The 26,617-nt window shown below is 39.9% G+C and overlaps 1 protein-coding gene across 4 annotated transcripts; it reads left to right on the top strand.

The window, feature by feature from the left end:
• Positions 1–695: 695 nt before the first annotated feature.
• SIAH1 (siah E3 ubiquitin protein ligase 1) lies at positions 696–25,796 on the top strand. Of its 4 annotated transcripts, none has more exons than XM_067018729.1 (3): positions 942–1,012; positions 23,387–23,508; positions 24,362–25,796. In XM_067018729.1, the coding sequence occupies exon 3, from the start codon at positions 24,364–24,366 to the stop codon at positions 25,210–25,212; it is 849 nt and encodes a 282-aa protein (XP_066874830.1). In that variant the 5' UTR covers positions 942–1,012; positions 23,387–23,508; positions 24,362–24,363; the 3' UTR covers positions 25,213–25,796. The 4 variants fall into 4 exon arrangements, with proteins under 4 accessions (XP_058899882.1, XP_066874830.1, XP_058899880.1 ...); XM_067018730.1 differs by lacking the exon at positions 942–1,012 and adding an exon at positions 21,962–22,019; XM_059043899.2 differs by lacking the exon at positions 23,387–23,508 and having other exon boundaries at positions 696–1,012.
• The last annotated feature ends 821 nt before the right edge of the window (positions 25,797–26,617 follow it).

The following is a 26,617-nucleotide window of genomic DNA, read 5'->3' as shown; positions in this document are numbered from 1 at the left end:
CATATAAAAAGTACCTTTTTGTTTTCACACAGAATACTACCTTTATGGAGGCTCTTACATGGAAATCCAGAGTTTGTAAAGGTCTGACACTGGCGTTTGCTCTGATATATACCTTGTATCTGTCAAGAACCGTGAATGACATTTTCCTTTTATTTTTTATGTAAATACCCAGAATCTCATTTAGTTTCCAGAGGAGGACACGGTGAAGGGCGTGCCACTACCCACTCTTCAGCTAAAATAAGCTTTTGTAACTTGTTCCGGTTTTGCTGAAGAGCAGCTCAAACCTAAGGAAGCGTCTTGGACTTCTTCCCCTTTAGGCGTTGGGGTCCCACGTCGGTGGCCAAGGCAGCCGGTTTCTTCTTCCTTTGGGAAAGAGTGGAGTTGGGAAGGGCCAGAGGAGGCATTGTGTGAAACCAGCAAACAAAACAGGAGGGGTGGTAGATAGCGGGGCCGCAGCGCGGGACGACCCCTTGAGCCGCGGAACAAAGCCCCGCGGGGGTCGCTCAACCGGGGTCCCTAACGCGGCAGGCGAGCGCCCGCTTCCCCCCGGGAGAGGACGGTTGCGGGTCGCGAGGCGTTCAGTCACAGCAACGGTAGCCGAGGAGGCCGCGCTCTAACCGCCAACCTCGGAACCCCGCACCGCATGGCTTGCAAAAGTCTCAGCCTGCCGCGCGAGAGCCTCTACGCCTGCGCACCCGCGGGAAGCCCCGCCCTCTCCGGGCCGCCGGCGCGCGGGGCCGCGCCTCCTCATGGCGGCCGCCGCAGTGTGTGGTATTTAGCGGGAGCGCGCGGCGGGCTCGAGGACGCGCGAAACGGCGACGGCGGCCAGGGGGGAACCGGGGCGGCCGTTGCGGGGCGCGCTCTCGAGCGGCGGCGGCGGCGGCCCACGGTGTCCCGTCGGTGTCGGCACGGGGAAAAGGCGGTGGCGCTGCCCGCGGTGGCCGGGGTTGGCGGCGGCGACGGAGCGCGTTTGAGCCAGGACCGGGGTCCGAGGCGCGCTCTCCGCCCACAGGTAAGTGGGGCCCGGCCTGGAGGGAGGAGCTGGCCGCGAGGGGCTCTGCGGGAGGAGAACTCCCAGGCCCGGTAATGGCGACGGGCGGGAAGGGCGGCCGGGCCGGGTCGCGCCGCCCGGGCGGGGGCGCGGGCAGCCCCCGGCGCCGGATGCCTTTGTCTCGGCCGGAGCCCGGCTGCCCGGCCGCCGGGCCGAGCGCCGCCCCCCGCCCCTCCCCTCCCCTGCCCGGCCCTTCCCCGCGCCGCGAGCCGGCTCGCCCCCGCCCCCGGCGCCCCGGGTCCCGCAGGCCCTCGCCGGGGGTCTGCCCCGAGCGGCCGGGCGAGGGCGGGGAAGGGCCTCCTCGCCGCCCGGCCCGGCCCCCGCGCTTCTGGGAGGCGGGCCCGGCCGGGGGAGGCGACCGGCGCGCCCTGCGCCCGGGTGCCGGTCTTTGTTATGAAGGGTCCCGGGGTGTGCGGCCAACATGGCGGAGGTCAGCTGAGTGCGGGCAGTGGCCAGCCCTTCCCTCCGGCCCCTCCCCGCACCGGCCCGGGGGCAGGACCGGGCGACTCGGCCGTCCTTGGCCTCCCCTGCCTGCCCCCGACCCCGGGAGCGGCCGTCCCGGATTGTGCTGCGTTCTTCCTCCCGCTCCGCCCCGAGCCTTCATTGTGCGGTGGGAAGAATGCAGCCTCCTCCCTTGTTTATGTCGTTAGAGAAGAGATCGCGTGAACGGCTTACCAGGGAAGCTCCAGCTTTTTATTGTAAACCTTGCTTTACCTAGGCTTCATTTGTCGGGTAGTTTGGGGGCCTTTCTCGACTCTCCCAGATTTATGATTTAGGAATGTGGATAATCTGGGCCACAGCGTTGCGTAGGTTTTTCTTTTCCTGTGCCTGGAAAGATTCAGAATTTGTTTGCTCTGACATCTAGAGAAGTCCAGTTTGTGTGTTTGGAAAATTAGATGGTGTAGCTGATTTGTCAAAGTCGTAGAAGCCATGAGCACGGATATAGGACAGTGATCGGACTGACGGTTTCTAGCAGTTGAACATTTACCATTTCTTGATAAGGGGCTGTCAAGGGTAAATTTTTAACTCTTTGCATCAGTTGAACGTTGGGAGCACGACTCTGAAGTCAGACTTCCTGCTTTGGTTCCAGCCCTGCCCCACCGGTTTGTGACCTTGGACAAGATGCTTAACCTCTGTGCCTCATTTTCCTTATCTGCAAAATAGGGGTAATGACAGTACCTACCTCGTAGGACTGTTGGGAGAATTGATGAGATGATAGTAGGCGAAGGGGTTAGGGCTTAGAGCAGTGGCAGGCCCATGGTTAAGTGCTCAATAAATGTTTACTGCTAAGGCTGTTGTTTAATCACTAAGTTTGTGAGATTATCTTGGCATGTTGGATATGTTGGAACTGCATAAGCCAGAATATGTGAAATTACATTATAAATCATTAGTGCTTGGCTTTTTCTTTTAGTGCGTTTTGTTACTTCTTAAAAATGAAAACAAGAGGTTTAGGTGGTAAATGTCCAGGCATTTGGAGATGATGGCATTGGGAAATTTCTATAGTAAGACATTTGGGTAGGTCTTGTGTGGTCTGGAATTTAAAAAATGAAATTAATGGGTCAGTTTGCTTTTGAGGACTTAACTAACTTGGAAGAGTGAAACAGTGAGTCTCTGGGTGTTAGGTGTCTGTGGTGTCACCATCTATTTTGGACATTACTGAAGAGCAGAGTGTAGTATGGTGATAAATGTAATGGTCTGGTAATTTTATCAGGCAAATATGGGCTCAAATTGGGGAGGAGAGGATTTTGGTTAGCTGTTAGATCTTTGTGACAAGTAGATATTGACCTAAAGAGGAGTATATAAATTATGTAATTTTTTTGGTCTGGAAATTAAAGGTACAGATTTTTGTGATCTGGAATAATTAGTTGCAACCCTAAAGTCGGCTTTGCCAAAATATTTTCTTTAGATATATTATAGAATTGCTTTACATAACCTCCCCTTGACACCGTTCCAGCATAATTTAGTAACATTTAATAATATTTTAAGCTGAAGTATAATTGATAGATATGGAACTTTTCAGGATAAGTATTACACAAACTACAAATTCAGAAATTTAATTCAATTCAGTGTAATGTGTCCTCCCTCTAAGCTTTGGGAAATTCTTAGAAAATTGTTGTAGAGCAATATTCTTTTTTTTTTTTTTTTTTTTTTTTTTTGCGGTACGCGGGCCTCTCACTGTTGTGTCCACTCCCGTTGCGGAGCACAGGCTCCGGACGCGCAGGCTCAGCGGCCATAACTCACGGGCCCAGCCGCTCCGCGGCATGTGGGATCTTCCCGGACCGGGGCATGAACCCGTGTCCCCTGCATCGGCAGGCGGACTCTCAACCACTGCGCCACCAGGGAAGCCCAAGCAATATTCTTCAATATCTGTAATTTAAAAAAGAATATTAGGCTACAGTTAATTGGAGTTACAAAGGAAATATCTAGCTATGGCAACAATGACATAATATGAAGAATAGGATTTTATTTTCAGCTTATACAGTGTTTTGAAAACAGGTCTTACATAAGGACGGTAACAAAGTAAGTTTAGTAACTTTTGCAAAGCAACCACTTAAAATTGTATTTTAAAGCAGTTGATTTACTTGATTCCTAGAGATTGAAGGTTTTTCTTGGCTTAAGAATCTGTTACACACTTTCAGTTATAATTATGGAATGTCCATACACACTTTATAAAAATGTTTAAATTTTGGTTTTTTTGGTCTAGACCTCATTACAAACAAAATCAATATGTGAAAACCTCAAACTTCCTACCCTTCCTCCCCCCCCCCAAAAAAAAAAACAGCAACTGGGTATAAATTTTTCCTCTCTAAAAAGCATCCTTAATGGTTTCTTTTATTTATTTTTTAAATTTATTTTTTAAAGGTCAAGTCTTTTATTTATTTATGGCTGCTTTGGGTCTTCATTGCTGTGTGCAGGCTTTCTCTAGTTGCAGCGAGTGGGGGCTTCTCGTTGCATGAGCTCTAGGTGCGCGGGCTTCAGTAGTTGTGGCATGCGGGCTCAGTAGTTGTGGCTCGCAGGCTCTAGAGCGCAGGATCAGTAGTTGTGAGCCACGGGCTTAGTTGATCCGCAGCATGTGGGATCTTCCTGGACCAGGGCTTGAACCTTTGTCCACTGCATTAGCATGCAGATTCTTAACCACTGCGCCACCAGGGAAGTCCAGTGGTTTCTTTTAAATAGAGATTTTTCTAATGCATTTTGAATCATCTGGTTTTCCAAGGCTATAGTTAACTAGAGCTTCTGCTGCAAAAGGGCAGGGATTGTGGTTTTTTATTCCTATATCCTCAGTGTCTAACACTCAGTACAGACTTGTTTCCTGACCTCCTACTACTGTATTCTTGACACTCAGATTTCTTTGCTGTGAAACTTTGACCCATGTATTCTCTTGCTCGCAGGTCATTTTTTTTTATGACTATGTTTTAGAGGAGTTTTAGATTCACAGCAAAATTGAACAGAAGGTTCAGAGATTTCCCATATACTCTGCCCCACTCCTGCATAACCTCCTCCATTATCAACATCTTGCATCAGAGTGATACATTTGTTACAATTGATATACCTACACTGACACATTCTCACCCATAGGTTATGGTTTACATTATGGTTCACTCTTGGTGTTGTGTATTATGAATTTTGACAAATGTATAATGATATGTACCCACCATTATAGTATCACACAGAATAGTTTTCACTGCCCTAAAAATCCTCTGTGGTCTACCTGTTCATCCCTTCCTCTTTCCTAACTTCTGGCAAGCACTAATCTTTTTACTGTCTCCATAGTTTTGTCCTTTCCAGAGTGTTATGTAATTGGAATCACACAGTATGTACCCTTTTCACACTGGCTGCTTTCAGCTAGTCATATGCATTTAAGTTTCCTCCATGTCTTTTCATAGCTTGATAGCTCAGTTCTTTTTAGCTCTGAGTATTATTCCATTGTCGGGTGTGTTCCAGTTTGTTTATCTACTCAGCTACCAGAGGACATCTTAGTTGGTGCCACATTTTGGCAGTTATGAATAAAGCTGCTATAAACATCTGTGTGCAGGTTTTTGTGTGGACATAAGTTTTCAGCTCCTTTGGGTAAATACCGAGGAGTATGATTGCTGGATCTTATGGAAAGAATATATTTAATTTTGTAATAAACTGCCAAACTGCCTTCCAAGTGGCCGTACCATTTTGCATTCCCACCAGCAATGGATGAGAGTTCCTGTTGTTTCACATGCACAGCAGCGTTGGGTGTTGTCAGTGTTCTGGATTTTGCCATTCTAAAAGGTGTGTGGTGGTACCTTATTTTTGTTTTAATTTGTATTTCCCTGATGACAAATGATGTGGAGCACCTTTTCATATGCTCCTTTGCCATCTGTATATCTGATGAGGTGAGGTGTCTGTTAAGGTCTTTTGCTCATTTTTTAATTGGCATGTTCACTTTCTTGTTGAGTTTTAAGAGTTCTGTGCTGCATTTTGGATAATAGTCCTTTATCAGATATGTCTTTTGCAAACATTTTCTTCCAGTCTGTGGTTTGTCTTCTTATTCTTTTGACTGTGTCTTTCCCTGCACGTCATTTTCCACTTTCACGTACCAAGGTACTTCACATTTATGTGTCTAAAACTAAAACCTTTGTTTCCAACCATCCAAGGCTGTCATCCTCTGTATCCAGTGAGTCATAGAGCCCTGATTTTTCTACTGTCTGGATATCTCAAACCTGGTGTTACTTCTGTCTCTCACTCATTTTCACGTGTACATTCAGTCCTTCTCTTTTACTTTCTAAGTGTCTATCTGCTTTTGGTCTCTGCCTCCTCCCTTCAGTTTTTCCCACTGCCATTTAAGGAGGCTTTCTAACATAGGTGACTTAAAGCCTTCAGTTTAAAGTCCCAAGTTCCTTGACATAGAGATAGTAAGTACACAGACCCTTCTGGAGCTGGCTTTTGTTACTTTCCTGTCATTTTCAACTGTGTACTTGCAAGTGCCTGTGTGCACCATATTTTGTCTTCCAACTAAGCTCTGTAATCTCAGCCTAGACATCACTTAGCTGAGGCACTCTTCCTGGATCCCCCACCTTGAATTGGATGTCATCTTTCCGTGTTCCCATAGCACTTTCTGCTTGGCCCTACTACAACCATGTCCCGCTGAACTATAATTTTTCTCTACTACTTTGCTTCCCAAGATATAGACTGCAGTCTCTATGAGGACTTTGCCTTGATCTCCCTTGTTGGCCTAGAGTTTAGCACTGTTGCTGGCGTGTAGTTGGTGCTCAGTAAATATTTATTGAATGACTGATTCCTTCACAGTATTCAATTATGCTCTTCTAGCCTTATCCTCCAGCATTTCTTCTTTGCCATATCTGGTTAAACTGGATTCTTTTTGTTTCTTGAACATTCACCACACTTAAACACCTCTGTACCTTTGCTCATGATTGTACTTAATCTCTCAAATGTCTGTGCTGCTTTGGGCACATGACTTAACCTCTCCAAGCTTTAGTTTCCACTAGCATGTGAACAGGTATTAAGCATGTTGCTGCTCCTTGCTCTGTGTCCTAAAGCTAGAGTGGCAGTGTAGCTGAGTGGTTAAGAGCCAGATCTGGATGTGTCTCTTGCCTCTTTCACTTACTAGTGTGTTTATGACTTTAAGCTCAATGAGAGCAGGGACACTGCCTAAAAGCAGGGACGCTTGCATTTAAAAGCACATTACTTAACACAGAGAAAGTGCTTCAATAATTGAAAAAATTAGTTATTTAATTTCTTTCTCTATTACCACTTACATTCTAGTAAGGGAAAAGAGAATTACAAATTGTGATATGTGCTATAAAGGAGTAAAAAGTAATGGTGGGAGGGAGACTTGCTGTGAGAAGTGGTGATATTCAAGCTACCTTAAAAGGATAAGGAGCTAGTCCTTTGAAGGAGAGAAGGGAGAACATCTCAGGTTGAAGGAGCAGCAGAGGTAAAGGCCCTGAGGCAGGAATGAACATGGACTGTTCCAGGAACTGAGAGAAGAGAGTGTTTCTGGAGCAAATGGATGAGGGGGAGAGATAGGCAAGGATCAGATCCTGCAGAGTCTGAGTAAGGAATGTGAATTTAAGTGTACTGAGAAGCCATCAAAAGGTTTTAATTAAAGTAGAAACATAATCTGCTTTTAACTTTTAAGATTGCTTTAGCTGTTTGGAGAATAATTGGTTAGAAGGCCATTTCTTTGATCAGGAAGTACCATAGTTGATTATAACCTAGATTAAGGTGGTGGCTGTGAAGACGAAGAGAAGTGGATGGATTTGAGATGTTATTTTGGGGACAGAATGAACAGGGCTTGGTGATGGATTAGATATGAGAGGTGAGGGAAGGAAGGAATTAGGTTGTTTCTGGCATGAGCAATTGTGTGGATCATGGTGCTATTTACCAAGAATGGAAAAACTAGAGGGGGCGGGGGTGGTGGTACAGATAGCAATAAAACTCAGAAAATGGAAGGATAGCAAATAAACTCAAAAGTTCTGATATGTTGGATTTAAGATATCTATGAGACATCCAGAATGATCCAGTGAGGTAGAAGGAATATCACATAAGCCAGATGGGAGAAAGGAGAGCATGTTCAGGTGTTAGGAAATGGTCCAGTAGAAAAAGAGGGAGAGATTGATGTGAGAAAGGGATAATCGGAGTGTGAAGTCTGAGAAAGTGACAGGACACTGCCCAGGGGCCTGGGTCACTTCTTCCATTCTAAGGGGAGGAAAGGAAGTGGTAAGTCAGCATTTGATGGCTTCTGTTGTGTTTTCTAAAGGAAGTATGGGTGAAGGCATCGGTTGAGTATTTAGTTAGTGATTACTGTACTATGGCGGGTTAAAGACATAGTAGAGAGAGAGATATTGAGAAACTGAGCAGAGGGGAGGAGAGAAGAGATTCTGTGATGCTGTGATGCGTTACCAGCTATGACACCTGATACTTATTGTTCTCAGGAGATTCTAGAATACCTAGAGCAATAGTATTACTTCCCCCCGCCCCCAGTGTAAACTTTTTTGATGAAGTGTAGGATAACTACATATAGAAAAGTGCTCAAATATTAAGGATACAGCTTGATGCATTTTCACACACTATCATGACCAGCTCCCATGTGTCCTGTTACTTTTATTTTGATGTGTGTGTGTGTGTGTGTGTGTGTAAATCTTCAGGAACTCTAGGCTGAATGATACATCAATAGATAATACAGTCCATCTGGGGGTCAATTTATTCTCTAGGTTTGAGCCACAGTGACCAAAATGATATTGGCAAAGACCTTTTATTAGGTTTGAGGTTGCCCAGTCATGGTGAACTTACTTGTGGCTTTTGTTTTTGTTTATTTTGCATAGTAGGGGGTTGGGAGCACATGGAACTAGAAAGAGAAGTGGAGGAAAAATCTTTGGAGAACTAATCTATATTTATAAAGCAGATATTGCCAGTGAGAAATAGTCTCTTAGAAAATTAGAAAAATTTAATGCCAGTCTTGAATTTTATAGGAAGTATTATACTGTACTTGTTATAGTTATTATTGTCATGTTGACAGGCTTAGGTAGTAATGGTTGATACAGTGAAATTAAGTGTACTGTACACTAACTTTTTTACTTCAATTTTTGGTTTAAATGAAGTAATCTAATTGTTAAAAACTTGTGTTTTTCCCCCTTTGTGTTTTACCTTTTAGCTCTTTTGAACTCAGCTAAAGTTGAGTTGTGGTTTTTTTGTTTGTCTTTGTTTTGTCAGGGTCCCTGATTTAGTTTTTTTAGGGACAGCTTCAGATATCTTGTTAATACAGATAGTTCTGAGTTAATTTCTGTAGACTGTGTTCTTTTGATTTTGCTTGGAGAGATGAGCAGATAAATTTTGTCTTAGAATTAACTTTTAAAATGCTAAATTTAGGTATTTTTTATAAGTATAAACTAAAATATATGTATACATACTTGAAATATGTGGGTTTTTAAAAATGTGAATAAGCTGTTTTTTAAATATTTTTTTCCCTATAAGTAAGTATTCATCTATTTGAGGCATTTTAAGAAAAAAACTAAGAAAAAAAGAATGCAGCAGGCAAAATCAACTCTTGATCTCAGTGTTTAAATTTGTGTATGAAGTCACTAGCAGTTCATTAGCAGGAAAGTGTGGGGACACGAAATATGCACTAAAATTTAATTATTAATCACCAAAGTAATATAAATGTTTTATGGAACATTTGAGAAATGCATACAGAAATTCAGCCCCCACCTTCCTCATGATCGTTCATAATGTGATAATTGAAAAGTAACCATTGTAGACATTTTGGTGTAGTTTCTAGTCTATGTGTGTTCCACATTTTTTTGAGACAGCCATAGACATTTTAAAGTCTGTTTCTTTGATCTGACTTAAATCCTTGTAGATATTTTCCCATTAATGATTACCACTTGTCAGTAACCATACATGTTTGAACTGCATTATTCCAAATGATGAAGTTTGTACTTATAGTCTATATCCTTCTGTTCTTGATAATTTGTGTACTTGTAGTTAAGTGGTCCCCTTTCTGTTCTCTGTGATTTCTGGTTCTAAACTTCACCTCCTTTTCCCCTTCTCTAAACCCTTACCTTAAGTCTTTTTTTTTTTTTTGCGATACGCGGGCTTCTCACTGTTGTGGTCCTCCCGTTGGGGAGCGCAGGCTCCGGACGCGCTGGCTCAGCAGCCCTGGCTCACAGGCCTAGCTGCTCCGCGGCATGTGGGATCTTCCCGGACCGGGGCACGAACCCGTGTCCCCTGCATCGGCAGGCGGGTTCTCAACCACTGCGCCACCGGGGAAGCCCGTTACCTTAAGTCTTTAAACCACATTCTGCAATTTGGATGTCCTTCTAGTTTCTTTTCTGTCCCATTACATGGTATGTACACACATGAGTACATATATAAAAATAGATAGCTATGTCATTGTCCATATTTACTTAATTCTTTTTTTATCTTTTAACATAAATGGCATTGTAATATATCCTGTGGGCTTCTTTTTTTTCTCCACCTGTTTAAACAATTTGATTCTTATATGTTAGTAGGTATGAGTCTTATCTTTTTTAAAGAAAAAAAAGGCAGCATCGTGTTCTGTTGTATGGACCATAATTTAATCACTTTCTTAAGCTAGGGCTGTTTTCAGTTTATTTGCTCTTACAAACGGGACTGCTGTAGGCATCCATATGTGTACAACTTTGCCAATGTGTAAATCGTTGGATAGACTCTTGGAAGAGAAACTACTGGGTCAAAGAGTATACAAACTTTATATTTTGAAACAAACTGCCAAATCTTATTAGAAGCCTTCACAGTGGACATTTCCAACAGTGTAGGAAAGTCTGTTTCTGCACATCTTATGTAATACTTGGAATCAAATCTTTGAAAACAAATTTATAATTTTTCAAGTAATGCATGCAGTTTGTGACAGTTGTCATATCAAGTTTTTAAATTTCTTTATCTTTTAGTCTAAACAGTTTCACATGCACAATAATTAAAAATCAAATATTTCACTAGGCTTATTTTTTAAAGAAAAACTCCCTGACCCTACTCCTCTCCAGGATCTAAGGGATGTAAATAATGTTTAGAAACCTTGCATCATTATTCTGCCCTCAACACTTTTAGGATGACTTGGTTGGGCACAGAATTTCTAGAATGTTAATTAATCATTTTCTTTGTGGATTTTAAAAAGTACTGCTCTGTTGCATCTAGCTTTGGATATTACTGCTCAAAAGTCCAAAGCTCTTTTGCCTTCTAATTTATTTATTCATCTAACAAATATTTATTGAATCTGTACTGTGTGTCAGGCACTGTTTTAAATGTTTGGGACACATCATTGAACCAGACAGATTGCCATTTTCCAGGTGGTGAGGTGGGGCTACAACAACAAACATAATAAATAAGTAAATTGTATAGCCTGATAGAAGGTCATACATTTTATTGACAACAACAGAGTAGAAATGGACGAGGGGAAGGGAAGAGGAAGAGAGGTAGAATGGGCAAGGATTAGGACTGGAGGGGTCAGTGGGCACAGTGCTGGGCACTGTTTTAAATAGAGGGAACAGGGTAGGTCTCATTGAGAAGGTAATATACAAGCAAAGATTAGAAGAAGGTGAAAGAGTTAGTTATGTGGGTATCCAGGAGAAAAGTATTTTAAGGCAGAGGCCCAAAGGAACAACCTAGCCTTATGGAACAAGGAGGCTAGTACAGTGAGTGAGGGAGAAAGAGGTAGGAGATAAAGTCAAAAGAGTAACGGGACACATCATCATATTGTGTAGGGCTATAGGCTGTTGTAGGATTTATCTGTTACCTGCACATGGGAGATTTTAATGGATTGTTTTGATTGCTGTGCTTGGAATCTGGCGGGTGGGGTGGGAAACAAGGATGGAAGCAGGGAGACTGGTTAGAAGGATATTGCAGTAATCCAGCTGAGAGATACTGAGGCTTAGACTATATAATAGTAGTAGAGGTAGTGAGGAGTGGTTGGATTCTGGATATATTTTTCAAGGAGGTACAGTAAGATTTCCTGGTGGTTTTAGATACAAGATGTGTAGAGAAGAATCAAGGATGACATGAAGGCTTGAAGGCTTTTGGACTGAGTATCTGGAAGCATGGAGTTTCCATCAAGTGAGGGAAGGCTATTGATTGAGTAGTCTGGGAGAAGATAAGGAGTTCAGTTTTGGCCACTCCTCTGTAGGAATGTCTAGGAGGGTGTACACATCTGGGGTTTAAGACACATCTGGAGGGGTTTTGTTTTTTAATCTGGGCTGGATATAAAAATGTTGAAGTCCATGGCAGTATCAGTGGAATTTTAAAAATACAAGAGTGAATGAGATCACCAAAGTGAAGAAAAGTGGGCCATGGAAAACTCCCAAATTCAAGACTTTGGGGAGAAGAGCAGGAATCAATACCAGGCAGGAGCCAGTGATCTGATCAACTCTGTCAGATGTTGGTGACAGCTCAAAACTTACAAATTAAATACAAACAAAACTACAAAACCAGTAAAATTCAAATTATACTAATTTATGAAAGTATTGAATACTGCCTGCTAAATTGGAGTCTTGAAATGACATGAGTTATGCAATTGACTGTTATGCTGTAAGTTCTTTTTGAGTTGAGCACACCAAAGTTATCCCATATGTTGTGGTCACCACATGATGCATTTTCTTACCAATGTGTAAGTGCTTCAGTGAAAACCATGATGTCATTTGGGCTTCACTTCACACAAATGCATCATTTATATATTAGGTCCCCCTCTGTATTTCTCTTTAGCCTCCCATAATTAGAGTACTGTAGTACCAACTTGGAGCTAGTGTGACCATAAATGTAAATAGGAACATTCAGTTACATGGCTAACAGGTGGATTTAGATGATTCACAATGTGCTATTGCTGTTTTTTAGATTATTAAACACAGGAAAATAAAACAAAAATTTTTGTAGAGAAATGTGGCACCCACCCCAAGAACAGAATCTTAGTTTGAGGAAAATTAGAGTCTAAGTTAATTCGTGTGTTGTATCCTTATTTGAAATAACTAAAATGATTTGGTTAGAATTTCAGATGTGATGCTTATGAAGACACAGATTATAACTCTTTCAAAGGAATATAATTTTGTTTGAATAAGGCTCCATGAATTTTTTAATATGGCATTTCCCCCTATAAATTCCATTATTTTTCTGCAAAAGTAGTAAAGAGCTATCAATATCAACGTATTGATATATTAAGACTCTCTGGTGTGACTTTTTACCTCATTTCTTTAATTTCTTTGCCTCAAGCAATGGGTTCTTTTCTGTTTAGCTTAGTATCACCAACTCTTCATAGGTTACTACCAATTTAGATATGCTTTAAATTTTTGTTCTCTGTATGTGTGTATTTACTTACCATTATTTGTCAGGAAGAATGGGAAGATGAATGTTACAGTGCAGAAGTGGGTACAAGATATTTTATGAGGCAGATTTAGAAAGCATAGCTTAACATCAAGATGGAGCAAAAGAACAAAGATCTACTGGAATGAGTGACAGTTTTACATCCTGAGAGAATATAAAACATAATCAGGGTAGTGAACAGTTGTATTCAAACTTGGACATGTAACTAAGTGAATAGTATTTGGCTGCTTTTATCTAGACACTGTGAGCTTTGGTTATATTGCAGTAGTGACTGTGTTGTAATCATGACTGACGTGGTTTCAATAATTTCAAGTGAATTCCCAAAAATCCTATTTAGTGATATGTGGTAGGACATAAAAAAATTGAGAGCCTATTTTTGACCCGCTTCCTGCTTCTTTCACTCTTTTACTCTTTTTTTTTTTTTTGGCCGTGCCATGTGGCATGTGGGATCTTAGTTCCCCAACCAGGGATTGAACCCGCACCCCGTGTAGTGGAAGCGTGGAATCTTAACCACTGGACCGCCAGGGAAGTCCGCTGCTTCTTTTATTTCTCTGCTCTTACCTCTGTTCTTGATTCTTTGCTTTGATTTAATGTCTGGTGGTTTAATGACTTAGATTATACCACTCTGATACAAAAAATTTCAAAAATCAACTACTTGCTATGACTACAGATTTAATTTAAAGAATTTAGGGAACTTTTTTTTTTGGTCAATTTTTATAAACATTGAAGATTAGTTGGATGCTAAGTTGAATATTGTGTGCCAGAGTGAGAAGATTATACATACTTTTTTAAGAGTTATTTGAAAGAAAATAAGATTCAGGAATGAAGCAGTCTGGCTCTGTTCTTATTACTTCTTAATTTTTCTGTTTCAATTTCCTCATCTGCAAAATGGAGATACACCCTTCTTTATGAGTCTTAAATAAAGACTGTATATGAAGCTGCTGACATGAAGCCTTACAGGTTGGTAGATGCTCAGTTTGAAGCTTCTTTCATAGCAAACTCTTATCTTTATCATGTTTCCAACACAGTCCCAAGTTGAAGTTATGAAAATGAACACAGTACGTTGAAACAGCAGTTTTCAGTAAAATCCTGTATAATCTGGGTCTTTTTAATGTAGTGATTCCTTGCAGGGTTCCTAGTATGGCTCTGTAAACATCACTGAGTGTTTTGTTAATAATATACTAAATGTTCCCATATACTTGATCTCAGTTAAAAGTCCAGAAATCTTGTTGTTAGTTTGATTGTTTCACAAATGAGCAACTTGAGACCCTGGATATTGTAGTTTTGCCCAATATCAAAATAATTAATATAGGTATATGCATAGGTATATTCTTAAGGTAGGTTACCAGTGGTGCATTACTAAAAAATGAAACTACTACCTAGGAATGAATGGGTTTATGGAACTGTGATGTCACAAACAAATGTTTTGAAAACTTAAGAGACTTGATATGAAAATATATTCAGTTTTTTAGACTGTGTTTATGGTGATAAAATGATTTACTTCACCACCTAGTGTTGTTGTTATTTTTTAAAACAGACTTTATTTTTTAGAGCAGTTTTAGATTCACAGCAGAAGTGAACAGAAGATACAGAAATTTCTTGTATTCACCCTGCCCCATCATTATCACCCAAAGTCCATGGTTTACATTAATGGTTCTCTTTTAGTGCTATATATTATATGAGTTCTGACAAATGTATAATGATATGTACGCACAACTGTAGCATACAGGATGGTTTCACTGCCCTAAAAATCCTTTGTGATCCACCTATTCATCCCCTCTCTGCCCAGTCTCTGGCAAATACTGATCTTTTTACTGCCTCCATAGCTTTGCCTTTTCCAGCATGTCATATAGTTGGAATCATACAGTATGTAGCCTTTTCAGACTGGCTTCTTTCACTTAGCAGTATGTATTTAAGTTTCCTTCATATGTTTTTGTGGCTTGATAGCTCATTTTTAAAAATTTCTGAATTATATTCCATTGTATGAATGTATCACAGTTTACGTCTTCGCTATAGGAAGACATCTTAGTTGCTGCCACGTCTTGGGAATTATGAATAAAGGTGCTGTAAACATCTATGTGCAGGTTTTTGTGTGGACATAAGTTTCCAACTCCTTTGGGTAAATACCGGGGAGCATGATTGCTGGATCTTACAGGAGGAATACGTTTAGTTTTGAATAAACTGCCAAACTGCCTTCCAAGTGGCCGTACCATTTTGCATTTCCACCAGCAATGAATGAGAGTTCCCGTTGCTCCACATGTCTACCAGCATTTGCTGTTGTCAGTGTTCTGGATTTTGCCATTCTAAAAGGTGTGTGATGGTACCTTATTTTTATTTTAATTTGCATTCCACTGATGACAAATGATGTGGAGCACCTTTTCATATGCTCCTTTGCCATCTGTATATCTGATGAGGTGAGGTGTCTGTTAAGGTCTTTTGCTCGTTTTTTAATTGGCATGTTTGCTTTCTTGTTGAGTTTTAAGAGTTCTGTCCTGTATTTTGGATAATATAGTCCTTTATCAGATATGTCTTTTGCAAACATTTTCTCCCAGTCTGGTTTGTCTTTGCATTCTCCTGACTGTTGCAGAGCAGACATTTTTACTTTTAATCAAGTCCACTTAATTAGTTGATTCTTTCCTGGTTCATGCCTTTGGTGTTTCTGAAAAGTCACTGCCAAACCCAAGGTCATCTAGAGCTTCTCCTGTGTTGTTATCTTTTAGGAGTTTTATGTTTTACATTTAGATCTGTGATCCACTTGAGTTAATTTTTGTGAAAGATGTAAGATTTGTGTCTAGATTCCTTTTTTTTTTTTTTTGCATGTGGATACTCAGCTGTTCCAGCACCAATTGTTGAAGACTGTCTTCTCTTCATTGTATTGCCTTTTGCTCCTTTGTCAAAGATAAGCATAGTGTGTTGTAAAATAGTGTTATTTAAAGTGAATTTTAAATTTAGTTGTGAATTCACTCTCTTTAATGTTATATCAAGTAACAGGTATATTCTACCTTAGGGGTCATCAGGGATGAGTGAGTTCTGGTTGTATACATGCTGTTTCTTTTATTTGGAATCTTTCATACTGTTGTACTTGATTTATTCATTCCTTCCAGAAATATTTGAGTACCTGGTCTGGGCTGGGTACTGTCCTAGGTGCTGGAGATAGAAGCGTGAGCAAAATAAACAAGGTCTATTCTGATGAAGTTTATATTGTAGTACAGAGCTCTTGAACCAAAAGTTAGTGGTTCAGGGATCCTGGGAGTACTCAAGACCCTTTGAGGGTCAAAACTTTTTTTCACAGTAATGAGACATGAGAGTAAAGTGAGGTTCCCAGAGGCTACACGATATGTGGTATCTTCACAGATTAACTGCAGAAGCAGATATTAACTATCCAACAGTATTTTTTATTGCATCAGATATTAAAAAGATTTGCAAAAAATGTAAAACATAAACACTCTTCTCCCTATTATGGAAGATAGTTACTTTTCATAAACATTTAACATGTAACAGATTTTTACTTGTTATGTAAAAAATGTGATGGTAATTTTAACATAAATATTTTTAAAGTTCTTGGCTTGAATTTCTAATATTGTAAATATTAATACATATAAACCACATTGACAAAATACTCTTTTGGGGTCCTCAATAATTTTTTAAAACTTTAAAGCAGTAAAGACAAATTTTTTCTTAAATGGCCAGATAGGTTTAGCTTTAGTAGTCATAGGGTCAACTTTTCAACTCCACCCTTGAAAGCAGTCACAGATAATATGTAAATGAATGGGCTTAACTATGTTCCAATAAAACTACTTACAAAAACAGGCAAGTGGTCTGTAGCTGTAGTTTGCCAGTTATTGGTGTAAAGGGTTCCTGGTACCAAAAAAGTTTGAGAATTGCTGTTATCAGTGAAAAGCTGGTATTGTGGAGAGACGGGCAGAAGATAGACAATAAGTTATTTAGTAAGAGAATTTCATATGGCAAGAGATAATATGAAGACAGTAAGAAGGGTGATCTGGCCTTTAGAAATAAAGTGATCAGGAAAGCCCCCTCTAAGTTGCTGAAGGAGCTGACTTAAGGTAACTCATTTGTTCAGGTTTTCAGGTTTTATCTCCCATCTTTTTTTTTTTTTTTTTTTTTTTTTTTTAATCTCTCCTGGCTACATTGGGATCTCTCTTGTGTTGGGAGGGAAAGCAAGACAGTTGAATCTTATTAAACTTAAATTCAGAAAAGGTTAATTTTTCAAGTTGAATGAGAAAATATCCAAAGCATATGTACTTTGAAAGGATCTAGGAAATTATAACATATTGCCCAGATTAGAACATTGACCTACTTTATACAACATCTAGCAAGTTAACCTCTCTGTATCATTTTTCTCTTCTGAAAATGAGAGAGTTGGTTAAGATCTTCTCCAAGTCTAAAATTTTTCATAATGTCTGTTTGCCTAGGATGCCATTTGTCACCCCTTCTAAGTCCTCCTCGATCAGATTGCTCCAACTTCCTTTTTTTTTCTTAAAGTAGTTCTGTGATCTGAAATATTTACTTTATTTTGAAATCTATTTTCCTGTCTATAATGCAGGGAGTAAATGCTTAACCTGGAAGCTCATTGAGGACAATACCTGGTACATAAGTATGCTTATTAATAAATATTTGGGGCAGCTGTTTTAGTGAGAATGGAGGAAAGTCCCTCCTCTGCCTCAGTATTTAACTTGCTGACCCTGGAACCATTTAGGTTATAGCAGTAAGAATGAAACCAACCAACAATGAAGCTCCAATGAGGGACATGAAAACTTTAATAGAGCGTTTAAGGAAGTACAAGAGCAATGCAGTATGAATTTATATGGCCATTCCAACTTCAGGGAAAGGAAGGGGAAGTAGCCATTCCTGCCATCAAACTCTCTGTTCCCTTGTTGGAAATTGAGGGTATCTACATAATTAAATACTTTAGCATATCAAGAGATAGGTAACTTTAGCAAAACCAAATTTATGAATTAGAACTTAATGAGTTCTCTTGGAATGCAGTGCAAAACAAAGATTGGAATTATGAGAAAAAAATATATAAGTGACTTGAAGATACATCCAGGAGAGCCAGTATCAGAATTATGTGAAGAAAAGAACTGAGTAATGGTAAGAGTCAAAGAACAATTAGAAGAAAGGTCCACAAAGGTAAAAGACTTGAGTCTTGGGATTGAAAATACTCACCTGGTGTTTGGCAAGTGCTGAGGGTATATATCTGGATGTTTTGATGAAAATTTCTTCCAAAGATCAGAGTCTTAGAAGCCACCTGTCAGGGTAGAAAATGTTACCTGCAAATGAATGAGAATAAAAATGACATTAGATTTTTCATCTACATGGTTACATGTCAGAAGACAGCAGAATTTATGTAGTTCTAGGGGTAAAGGGTGTGAACTAGAATTCTAAGCTTGTGCAAGAGCTTCAGGTTGTTAAGACTGAGACTTAATCGCTTACATGCCCTTTCTGAAAACTTTTTTGAGGTACTATGGCCATACCAAAAAAATGAATCATAATTAAGGATTCAAGGGGAAGAAAAAGATGGGTATTTGTCTTATGATATAGTTGTGAGAAATGAAATCAGAATGGTTGCAGTTAGGTTTAAATGATTGTTTTGATAAAGGTTTTGAAGTTTAGTCCAGTCTTTATCCTGGCAGGTGGGAAAGGGAAAGTTTCACTATTAGCGCATTAAATGACCTGCCTTGTTTTGGGAGATGTTAATACTTTCATTCTTGATGTTAATGTAGTTTCAATGTGAAATAAAAATAATAAGGATAATAGCTAGTAAAATAAAATTAGGATGTAGAATCATGCTTTCCAATAGGACTTTCTGCAGTGACAGGATATGGTGATACTATTTTGCATTCCCACCAGCAGAGTATGAGAGTTACATCTCTTAGATGTGTCACAGGCATTTCACTTCTACTTTGCATTTCATCCATTATTACAGTTTGGTATCTAGCATAGTGCCTAATGGGTTCTGGTTTAAGTATATGTTGTTTTTTTACCAAGTGTAGAAGCCTCAAAATACAGTGTTAGGCGTTAAAAAGCAAATGTACTTTGCTTTACACATTTAAGTTATGGTTTTCATTTTCCTCTCCGTTTACTGTCATCACCTTTATTCAGACTTCTGGTTTTACAGGTCTTCTATCAGGTCTTTTGTCCTGGGCTTTCCCCACTTCAGATTATCACTCTTACTGGACACATAACTGACTCTGTGGCTACAACGTCTTCTGAATTATCTTCAGGAAAATAGAGCTTTTAGGAAAATACTTCGTATAATTTTTTAAAATTCCCGTTACTTTGGTGCAGTTCTGGAAACTAAAAATAGATTGCTTATTTTTTTTTCTTGGCATTATGGTTTTATAAAGTTTGATTTTTAACTTTTGGCATTTTAAGCTGTTGAATTTTTAAGGAGACTTGCCTTAGTTTTAATTTCGTCTGAGGTAGACAAACCATTAGGATGTGGACATCTTTGAGGGGGGCCATTATTTGCAGGCCACAGTAACGTTAGTAAACTGCAAGAAAATGAAAAGCACAACATTGTTGTGTATTCATTTTAATCAGAGAAATCCTTCATCAGTCATTTATAATTTATAATAGGAAATAGGAAACAAAGGTTCCCTCATGAAATTGAGAATAAAAGTTTAAGATTGTTTACTTCTATTTGTAAGTTTATGAATGTGGCAAAGCAATGGTTAAATGCTCTGAAATTACTAAGGCAACATTAAAGGCTGATTCTAAAGTGTTTTAATCTAAATTAAAATCTGTTTAAACTTTATACCAAACGGGGCCTAAGATGTAGGCTTTATTTTAGAAAGGGTAGGTAATAGTGCACTCTTGGTAAATTTTGGATTTTTGCTAACTTTGGATTCTATGGGCTTGTCTTGGTGTAATGCAGTTTTTGTGAAATTTTCCTTCATAAAACCAGTTTAAAAAAATGTTTTACCTAGTAGAGAAATTCTATATTGTGCTAAAAGTTAGTTAAATGGCAGTTGATCTTTGGTATACGTTTTTGATAACCTTACAAGCTAAAGGCATCTTTTAGAGTATATATCTGGAACCCACAAGTTCTAGGTCTCTAACTAGTTGATGAACTCAGGCAAAACAAGTTAACTTTTGGAATTGTGTGAGTGCTTACATATTTTGGAATATGTACCACGTATGATATATGTAACTTAACCATCTCCCTTAATCCAGACAAAAGCCATGCAAGGCTGGAAATATTGTCCCAGTTTTACAGCTGAGCGGGTGGTGAAGACTGGGTTTGAATCCAAGTGTAGATGGCTCCAGAACACTTCCATTTTTACTGTTCTGACTCACTTATTGCGAGGTTTGTCCATAGGTTAATGGTTTTCAGATAGTGTTGTAAGGATCTGTATAGGTCCTTTGGAAGTTTGGGAAAAAATTTTTCTTTGGCTTGAGAAATCTGTCATCCCTTTTATTTGTTTTACACATGTAGACTCTTGTCTTAATTCTGTTGGGAAAGAGTTTTTCCTGCCTAAAACATTTGGAGTCTGCTCTAGAAACCTGAGACTTAACTGTTGAATAGAATGAATATGTATTAGAAAATGAAAACGTAGGTAATAGTAATTTATATTTGTCAGTGAACAGACTGTATTTTCAATTATATTTCTATTCCTAATGATTTCCTAATATCAAAATGAGGTTGAGGTGACTGAACACACTGTATAGGGTGGGTAAGTGATTAGAGTTAAGATTTTATGCTGAAAATGGGCAATCTGCAATTTGCAGCATAGGGTTCACTCCCCACTACCAGCTCTTGCTGCCTTTATTGGCTGCCCTAAGCATGATGTAATGGCAGGTTAAACCTCTGAATGCCTGAGCTGACGCAATGCAAATCTGAGGCCCTGGACTTTATTGGGGCAAGGGTAATGCTTGTAAACAAGCTACTCTGTTTAATAAGGCCGTTTAAGATGGCTTTCCTAGAGTGGGAAGAGAATAAAATCTCAACTTGAAGGTTGAAGCAGGAGTTTAATATGGTTATGTCTCACTACGAAGTCTTCTCGAAGGGAGAAGGGGGAGTTTAAAACAAGGTGCGGTAAAAATGGGGAAGTGAGTTACAATTGAGGAAATAAGGTAGTTGACGCCCGATAAATAGTTATTGAACGAAGTAGGGAGAATGTTTTTACTGTATAAAAATCTAGCGTTCTCACGGTTAACCGGGAGAGTGTAGTGCAGAGAAGAGTGCTTGTCTGGCCACGGATTTCCCATATATTCTGTGCAGATGTTGGGTTTAAACCAGCCGAAACCAACCAAAATTGCTGATATCTGACTGTTTGGGCCTCCAGAAGCGGAGTGTTTCCACCTACTTGTAAGCTGGTGGAAATGCTGTGGCGTGCGCAGTGTCGCCAGGTTCGCGGGGATCTCCGGTTTAGCCTGGCTGGGTGGCTGGTGGGAGTTGCGAGCTGCGTGCTTTAGAGCTGCTCTAGGCTGAGTGGGGTGGAGCCTTAATCCCCGCCCCCGTGCGCCGCCCCGCCCTTCGCCCGCAGAGGCAGCCGCCGCCCTGAGCACAGCGTTCCTGCGGCCGTCTGACGTTCTGCGTGGAGCGGGCTCTCCCCGCTGCGGGCCGGACCCTGCAGTAGTAGCTCGAGCGGGCACCGAGAGCGCAAGTCCTCTTCCGGTCGCCTCCACGCACCCTACAGTCCTGTCCTTCACCGAGCTGGTTGGAGTCTAGCCGATGAATTTGGGGAAGATAGACTTCCGAGACAGACAGACGGAGGTTTAGGGCCCAGCAGAGGACAGCTCGGCAATGGCTCCCATTTTTGGAGACGCAGGCGATTTTGAGCTCATGGGGAGGTGTGGTCGGCTCCTCTTGAGACAGAATGGGGGCTTCAGTTCTCTGCCTCTGTAGCCAGTGCTTCTGAGGAGTGAATGCAGTGTATGGAGCAGGGCACGTGCCTTCCCTTCTTGAAAACTTGACCCGGGACATGTTAGGAACAAAAGGTGTCCAGGACGTCCCTCTGTTGCAAGTCGTCTTTACTTCTGGGGGAAAGGCTATGAGCTACTAGGTGGCTTCTCATGACGGGGAAGCCTCCCTTACCTTTTCTGTACTCCTGGAGGGGCGTCTTGCTCACTTGTTTACCAGCATCTGGGACAAAGAAGAGAAAAGGTACTGCCATTAAGAGATTGGGTTGCTTAAACTGTGAAATGGGAAAGTTGTGTGAGCCAGTGGAATCTAAATGGATCAGGGAATGGCTGCACCATAATTGAGCTGGAAGTGATGTTTTCTTTGATCAGCTGTACTTTTCTCAGTTTAAATCAAACTTCAGGTTATGTCATGACTCCTGCAGAGTTGTCCAGACACTTGAGTCCTTGGTTCCTACTGTAGGTTTGTGTGTGGCTTGGGGCTCTTTCTCTGAAGATGGAGCTGGGTTCCACCTTCCGAGCTTTGGGAGGCTTTAGCAGCTGCTCTTCTGTAATACTTCCATTTACAAGAAATAGAAGCCACATTTTGCTTGTTCTCACACTTTGAATAGGAATTTAAGTTGTGCTTTCTACAGTGTTGGAAAAATAATGTACATTGTAACATGAGCCTGAACTATTGATGATAAATGTATAACTATTTTGCTTGGTCAAGAAATTAAAACAGTAATACTTTTCTTGCTTAATAGTTACATTATGTTGAATACAAACTGAGTTTACTGCCTCTCGATGTGTGACTAGCTGTTTTGGTTTAGTGATTTGAAAGGCATTGGTGGCTTAGATTATTTTGTGCCCAAGGAACCACTTCCTAGTTACTATGTTGCTCTTAACTGAGCAGCATAAAATGGACCATGAAATAAACATACAGCACACATACAGGATATTTTGGCAATGCTAATAAGCCCATTGTTTTACTAGTGACCTAAAACAAAATGCATGGGTCATCATATGCACAAAGCATCTCCTCAGGGGAAACTGGATTACAGCAGACTTCCTTTATAAAGTGCTTTTGTTGGGCTGGAATACCGGGGTTATAGAGGGCTTCAGTGATGAGACTTGATTCCTGTTGTCCTAAATCCATGTGATGAGCCACATTATGATAGAATTCTGTGGTACTTTTGTTTCCCCTTGTACTTTAGAATATACCTTTAGTGACAGTGGAATTGATCTGTTTGGGGTTTTTTTTGTTTTTCTTTCACTCCCAGTCCCCATTTAAGGTGTCTATCCTTGAGCAATCTATGAGTAATAGAAGCCAAATTGCATTTATGTGGTCACATTGATAACAGCATTATGTTTTCAAAGTTAAATTCTTTCCAACAATAACAGTTATAATTGAGAAAACATTTGAGGAGTTAAATTTTAATTTTGTAGAAATATGGCTTATGGTTATTGGGAGTATATACTCTTAGGACGTCTAGTAGACTGGTTTTTTTGTCACCCCCAAGAAAGCGGCCCACTATATCCTAGCAAAGGTAGATTCCTGGGAAAAGGTGGCTTGTTTTATCTTTCATTTAGCTTAACAAGTTAGTTAATATTGTTGATCATTTCTTCCAGATGGCATTTATTTCTTAAATAATGTTTATCACTGTACTGATGAATGCTTCAGCAACACTGGTGAACTCTAGGGTACAAGGAGTTCTTTACCTGTTGGCTCTATCCCTCACCCCCAATGTTGTGTGAGTCTTTCTGATGCTTTTTATCTTTATTCTTTATTTATCTTTTCCTGACTCTCCTTCCGCTTTGCAAATTACACCTGATTTATATTATAGAATGGAAGTAGAATAGAATGGTTTACTTTCTTTGAATACCACACTCAAATCTTTTATTTGAGGATGGCCCTCCATTTCTCCTCCATACTTCCTCACTTTTGAAGGGGGCACAGATCAGTAGGAAACAAGGTTAATACCTAGCTGGTGTTAACATTCCATGGAGACTGATGATAGAATGGCAGTAGACCCTTCCCCTTGTAACCCCTTCCCTTTCCCAAATACACCTCTAGAGCAGATAACTGTTCACCATTAGGAGGAGTTAATCAAAGTGCCCTGGAGATCCTTTGGATCACGTATAACTCACTGGAGCTATCAACAGCTGACTTAAGAATGAGGAAGAAACAGAATGAGTAGGGCAGTTGAACACAGAGAGGGAGGAAAAATTCCAGTCAAAACTGATTGCATTGAACTTAAACTACTTGTACAGTGTTCCTTAGTTGTTTATGGTCCAGTTTCTATTTTAGCATTTATTCCATACAGTCCATCCAAGGATGATGTTTTTTAACATTTTTTAGAGAAAAGGAGTTCTAAATGTGCTCTGGAACATTTTGAAAAGAGCTTTTATCCAGTGTACAATGCACGTATTTCACGTAATTTATGTTTTTTTAAACCCTATTTTCCTTTATTCTTTTGCTTACAGTAAATTTTGCATGAAACTTAAGTATTTCTGGCATGTAAACATTATTTATATAAAACAAGTTATAGTTGTAATTATTTTTCTCCTGCCTCCTTTTATTTTTATTTATGTTTTTTATTACAGAAATGAGCCGTCAGACTGCAACAGCATTACCTACTGGAACCTCAAAGTGTACACCATCCCAGAGGGTACCTGCCCTGACTGGCACAACTGCGTCCAACAATGACTTGGCGAGTCTTTTTGAGTGTCCGGTCTGCTTTGACTATGTGTTACCACCCATTCTTCAGTGTCAGAGTGGCCATCTTGTTTGTAGCAACTGTCGCCCAAAGCTCACATGTTGTCCAACTTGCCGGGGCCCGTTGGGATCCATTCGCAACTTGGCTATGGAGAAGGTGGCCAATTCAGTACTTTTCCCTTGTAAATATGCCTCTTCTGGATGTGAAATAACTCTGCCACACACAGAAAAAGCAGACCATGAAGAGCTCTGTGAGTTTAGGCCTTATTCCTGTCCGTGCCCTGGTGCTTCCTGTAAATGGCAAGGCTCTTTGGATGCTGTAATGCCGCATCTGATGCATCAGCATAAGTCTATTACAACCCTACAGGGAGAGGATATAGTTTTCCTTGCTACAGACATTAATCTTCCTGGTGCTGTTGACTGGGTGATGATGCAGTCCTGTTTTGGCTTTCACTTCATGTTAGTCTTGGAGAAACAGGAAAAATACGATGGTCACCAGCAGTTCTTTGCAATTGTACAGCTGATAGGAACACGCAAGCAAGCTGAAAATTTTGCTTATCGACTTGAGCTAAATGGTCATAGGCGGCGATTGACTTGGGAAGCCACTCCTCGATCTATTCATGAGGGAATTGCAACAGCCATTATGAATAGTGACTGCCTAGTCTTTGACACCAGCATTGCACAGCTTTTTGCAGAAAATGGCAATTTAGGCATCAATGTAACTATTTCCATGTGTTGAAATGGCAATCAAACATTTTCTGGCCAGTGTTTAAAACCATTGCATTCAGTTTCACAGAGAATAAGGCACCTGTCTGCCTACCAACCAGAAGCTTTTGGTAGGTGGAAGCTAGACACATGAAGGTAAATAAAAGGAAAGGCTGTTAAATACAGGAAACAGTTGCATGTAGTAACACTAATATATTTAAAAATAAGTCAACAGTAAACCACTGAAAAAAAAATATATATATACACCCAAGATGGGCATCTTTTGTATTAAGAAAGGAAGCATTGTAAAATAATTCTGAATTTGTGTTTGTTGTAGATCGAGTGTACTGTTAAAAAATATTGGGTTCTTGTTTTTTGTGTGTGTGTGTGAGAGTGTGTGTGTGTGTGTGTGTGTGTGTGTGTGTGTGTGTGTGTGTGTGTGTTTGGGTTTTTTTTTCCTTTAACTGACAAGCCATGTTGAGTGGTCTTGGACCACTGCTTTTCCCCTATGTGAGTCAATACATAGTGCTGCTGTGTATGTATATTTTTTTGTGTGTATTTGCTAATTTTTATTAATTCTAGTTTTTCATTAAATAAATTTGACTTCCTTTTCTGTAATTCAGGTTTTTCCTTTTTTTTGTACCTTTTTAAAGTTAGTGTCTTTTTGATATGCATAATTGTTTATGGTAAAATTTATACATGTGTTCAATACATATTTTCTTTTTCCCCATTAATCAGTTCATTAGCAATATTTTAAATTCAACTATTTTGTGAAGATAAGAGTTTCAGAAAGGAAAGGTAACATTGGAAGAATTATCAGAAGCTATTTAAAGCAGCTATAAAGTGATCTCTCTCTCTTTCTCTCTTTCTCTTCTCCAGTTGAGTCATACCTTCAAACTTATTCTTTGTAAGGTTAGGGAGTACTGATTTTTTTTTTTTTTTTAATACTGGAAAAAAAAAATCAGGCTCTCCCCCTCCCCCCAAATACCTTGGACAAATCACATATGTTTAAAATTTGTTCTTGTATTTATTCATTTTGCAAAAGAAGGCATCGTCTCACACAGTATTTGTAATTAAAAGCAAGTCATTTGTTTAAAAAAAAGAGGCAGTTTGCAAAAAAAATGTTTTTGGTCTTTTATAATTCTCATTAAAAGAATATCTGGCAAATTAAAAACTCTTACGTGTCTGCTTTAGCTCCAAGTTTGATTAAAATCCGAAGTTATTTTCCTGTTAAATTCTGTATTTTATAGCCAAAAGCAATGTACTATGTACTGTGAATTTTGGTAGATAGAGATCTGTTCTAAAGTACAGTAAAAGAATGGGTATATGGTCTCTGTTTGGCCTACACAGAATCTTGTTTTTTCCTTCCTCTTGCTTAGATTTTGACTCTCACAACTCTGTTAGGAGGCCAATTGGTTAAAATGCTGATCACTTTCCCC

This window comes from Kogia breviceps, chromosome 18 (genome assembly GCF_026419965.1).
Source record: "Kogia breviceps isolate mKogBre1 chromosome 18, mKogBre1 haplotype 1, whole genome shotgun sequence".
In the NCBI taxonomy this organism is placed as follows: Eukaryota; Metazoa; Chordata; class Mammalia; order Artiodactyla; family Physeteridae; genus Kogia; species Kogia breviceps.
Note: the sequence above shows the minus strand (reverse complement) of the source record. Positions and strands in the feature narration are given on the sequence as shown.